Source organism: Cebus imitator, unplaced genomic scaffold (assembly GCF_001604975.1).
Source record: "Cebus imitator isolate Cc_AM_T3 unplaced genomic scaffold, Cebus_imitator-1.0 Scaffold625, whole genome shotgun sequence".
Lineage (NCBI taxonomy): Eukaryota > Metazoa > Chordata > Mammalia > Primates > Cebidae > Cebus > Cebus imitator.
Genome location: NW_016107940.1, coordinates 288,953 through 292,535, shown reverse-complemented (window position 1 = coordinate 292,535; position 3,583 = coordinate 288,953). Strand labels below are relative to the sequence as shown.

The 3,583-nt window shown below is 54.9% G+C and overlaps 1 protein-coding gene across 5 annotated transcripts in view; it reads left to right on the top strand.

Moving 5' to 3' along the window:
• TBC1D9B (TBC1 domain family member 9B) overlaps positions 1–3,583 on the top strand; it is a 50,161-nt gene that overhangs the window by 31,251 nt on the left and 15,327 nt on the right. For all 5 annotated transcript variants that reach the window (XM_017517279.2, XM_017517277.2, XM_017517278.2 and 2 more), the window contains exons 8-10: positions 1,565–1,726; positions 2,140–2,290; positions 2,807–3,021. In XM_017517279.2, coding sequence (XP_017372768.1) covers positions 1,565–1,726; positions 2,140–2,290; positions 2,807–3,021 — 528 coding nt within the window. The remainder of the gene's footprint in view (positions 1–1,564; positions 1,727–2,139; positions 2,291–2,806; positions 3,022–3,583) is intronic.

Sequence of the window (3,583 nt, the reverse complement as noted above, 5' to 3'; positions counted from 1 at the left end):
AAAAAAAAAAAAAAAAGAAGTGCAATCCTGTGCTGGAGAGTGGCTCTTGCGGGGAAGGCAGGGGATGGTGTCCAGCTGCAGGTAGGTGGTCGGGCAGGAGGGCACCCGTGAAGGGCTCAGATTGTTCTCAGTTAAACGGTAAGAAGTGTGGTTCAGTGGGACGCAAGGATGGCAAGGTGGTTTTGGAGGTTTCTGTGAGATGGTTACCTCGGGAAAGAAGGGAGGACTGAACTAGGAAGGATCCCAGGCAGCTCTGATCATCCACCTGAGACCAGTGAGCCCAACCTAAGGTGGGAGCCAAGGCAAGCTTCTGCAGAAAGCAGCCTTGCCCCCAAGCTCCGTGCCGTGCTCGCCACCTCACTGGGCGCACACATCTACGCAGCACATACCCAGCATTCTGGCTCCTTCCCTGGCACTGAGATTTGTGATCCTCCAAGGTGTCTCACAACCTGTGAGCCCATTTGTGTCCTGGTCCATCCCTCTGGGGGAGCTCAAGTGGGAAGCAGGATCTCCAGGCAGGCAGTCAGTCTGCCCACTGGATTCAGGCAGCTTGTCGTAAACATTTGTTTAAGTAGACCCAAAATCCATTTCTGTAATATTATGGGGACAAGAGGGGTGGACTGTAGGCGTGAACCTAGCTGAGTTCTCTTTTTATGTATATATATTAACAACTTTATTGAGGCAAAATTGGCATAGAATATACTACATATTTAAGGAAAACAATTTGGTACGTCTTAACATGTATACACTCATGAAGCCATCACCACAGTCAAGATGAGGATTCTCTCAAAAAACACAGAATGTGAAGTGTTTTAGGAGGGCGCCCAGCACCCTGGCCGCTGCCCCGGCCCTTGGTGGAGTGAGACCATGGCCATGGGATCAGAGTCAGCAGGTGGGTGTGAGGGGTAGAGAGCCCAGCCCAGGCCGGAGCCCACCATGGGGAGGTGACCACCTGCAGAGCCAAGAAGCCTAGACAATCAGCTGGCTCTGGTCAAGCTGGGCTGTCCCCCAGTGGACTTTGCTTTCTGCCAAGACAGCGTCACTCTCAGGCCTGTGTGGCACCATGATGGCAGCAGCAGGCCTTGCATGCTCCTTGGATTATCCCAACACTCCTGCAGAAGGGCCACTTATTTCCTTGGTGGCAACTGGGTGATGCAGTCACCCCAGACCCACCCCCAGCCCAGACCACAGGCCATCGCCCCAGCCCTCTGTTCAGCCCAGGAAGCATAGGCCCACAAGTGGACAGGGATATGTCTTCACATTAAGATAGGGCTTCTCCTGGCCTTCACACTGATCTCCCTTGGACAGGGCCCCACAGGGTGAGCCCAAAACCCGTTCCCTGAGACTGACTCACTGGGGAAGGTGGATTTGGTTATTGAGGATTCCATGTCCAGCAGCTAGAGAGGAGCCTCCTGCCCAGCCAGACAGGCTCTTCTCCATGCACCTTTTGCCCCCATGGCCCTTCCTACACTGGGCCCTGGTCCAGCTCTGGATGGACAGGTGCACCAGAGGCTGCCTGGCAGTGCAGTTGTTAGGACATCCCCTTCCCTGTTTTATTTTCCAGTCTTCCCCGTCTCCTCAGGAGGTGTCAGAGCAGCCCACCAGCCTAGCCTCTCCCCTCAACAGCCACCAGAGCTTCTGTGTCCAGGAGGTGCCGACTGCGTCCCAGGGCCTACTCAAGCTCTTCCAGAAAAACTCGCCCGTGGAGGACCTTGGAGCCAAGGGGGTGAGCCCTGAGCGCCAGCACTCCAGTCCCTGTCTAGAGCTGAGCCCTCAGGAGGGAGGCTGGAGCAAGTCCTGGGCCTGTGCCGTCACTCAGGGCCCTGGGCTCACCACTGTGCAGTGCCCACCCAGGCTGTTCCCCAGCAGCGTGGGATGGAGCAGGCACTCTCTGGGTGGGGGCTCCCCTGACGTGCTGAGTGGTGCTGTTTGCTATGGGCTGTAGGCCCCTGAGGAGCTGGTCTCCTGAGCCTTGGGAAGTGTGGCTCAGCGTGGGCTGGTCTTTCCCGGGAATCGTGAGGGAGGCCGCACTTGCTCACCAGCACTGTCTGGAGTGTTCACGAGGCTTTCGGCATGGCCTAGGGCTTGGCACTCAGATGTGCTTTGGCCCCCAGTCTCCCTGATGTGCTTTTCCCTTAGGCTAAGGAGAAGATGAAAGAGGAATCATGGCATATCCACTTCTTCGAGTATGGGCGCGGTGTGTGCATGTACCGCACAGCCAAGACACGGGCACTGGTCCTGAAGGGCATCCCTGAGAGCCTTCGGGGAGAGCTGTGGCTCCTCTTCTCTGGTGAGTGGAATGCGCCTCCCCACTTCCCACCTCAGCTCAGCCAGTCACAGTCTCCAAGCTCTCCCTGTGTAAGCTTGTCTGGTCCTTAGCTGGCCTGGAGTTGGCCAGGCAGGAGCTCCCAGCTCTTCCACACAGCTGGGAGCCGGGCTCTGGGCTGTGGGCAGGGACCCAACCAGGAGGAACATCCTGAGGGACAGAGGCTGGGAGCTGGGCACTCTTCTGGCCAGCTGGTGCCCTCCCGCTCACAGTGAGAAGGAAACAGCCCTCTAGAGATCTCCTTTCCTTGAGACAGACTGACAACATTCACACCCATGGCCGCTGGAGGAGGAAAGTCAGCCACTTGAACTTTCAGGTGGAGCAACCTCCCCAGGAGCACAAGGGAAACCTTGCCTCACAGCTTGTGCTTGACCCCAAGTCCCACTTCTCCTCTGTGGGGCACTGGTGTCTCCAACCTGCCCTGTTACTGCCCCTAAAGTACCAGAAGGAAGGAGACAGCTGGCACCCATGTCTCACCAGGGGCCTGGAATGAGATGGAGACTCACCCTGGCTACTACACTGAGCTGGTGGAGAAGTCCACTGGGAAGTACAGCCTGGCCACGGAGGAGATCGAGCGAGACCTACATCGCTCCATGCCTGAGCACCCTGCCTTCCAGAATGAGCTTGGGATTGCCGCCCTCCGGCGGGTGCTAACTGCATATGCCTTCCGAAACCCCACCATCGGCTACTGCCAGGTAAGGGGCCTGGCAAGGGCCCAGAGACAGCATCTGCCACCAGAGGCTCATAGGAGCAGGTCCCTGCGGTCTCAGGCCTGTGTGGTGACCCTGCCTCATGTCTCAAGGAAGGAACCCAGCTGCAGAAAAAAATAGAATTTAAAAACAGTATTAACTGCTCAACTCATCCGCATTCCATGTAGAAGTTGTCTTCTTTGTACTCTGGTCTGAGTCCTGGAAGCATTTGAATGTTTTATGTGTTTGGTAAAATAAGTATACATAATATAAAATGTTGCATCTTCACCATTTTTAAGCATACAGCTCAGTGCTTTAAGCACATTCACACTGTTGTGCAACCATCACTGCCATCTACCTCCAGACCTCTTTTCATCTTGCAGAACCAAAGCTCTGTGCCCATTAAACATGCCCCAACCACCATTAGCAACCACTGTTCTACTTTACATTGCTATAAATTTGACGACTGTGTGTCGTATAAGTGAAATAATATAGTATTTGCCTTTCCGTGTCTGCGTTATTTCACTTAATGTGATATCTTCAAGGGTCATCCATGTCATATGAATGT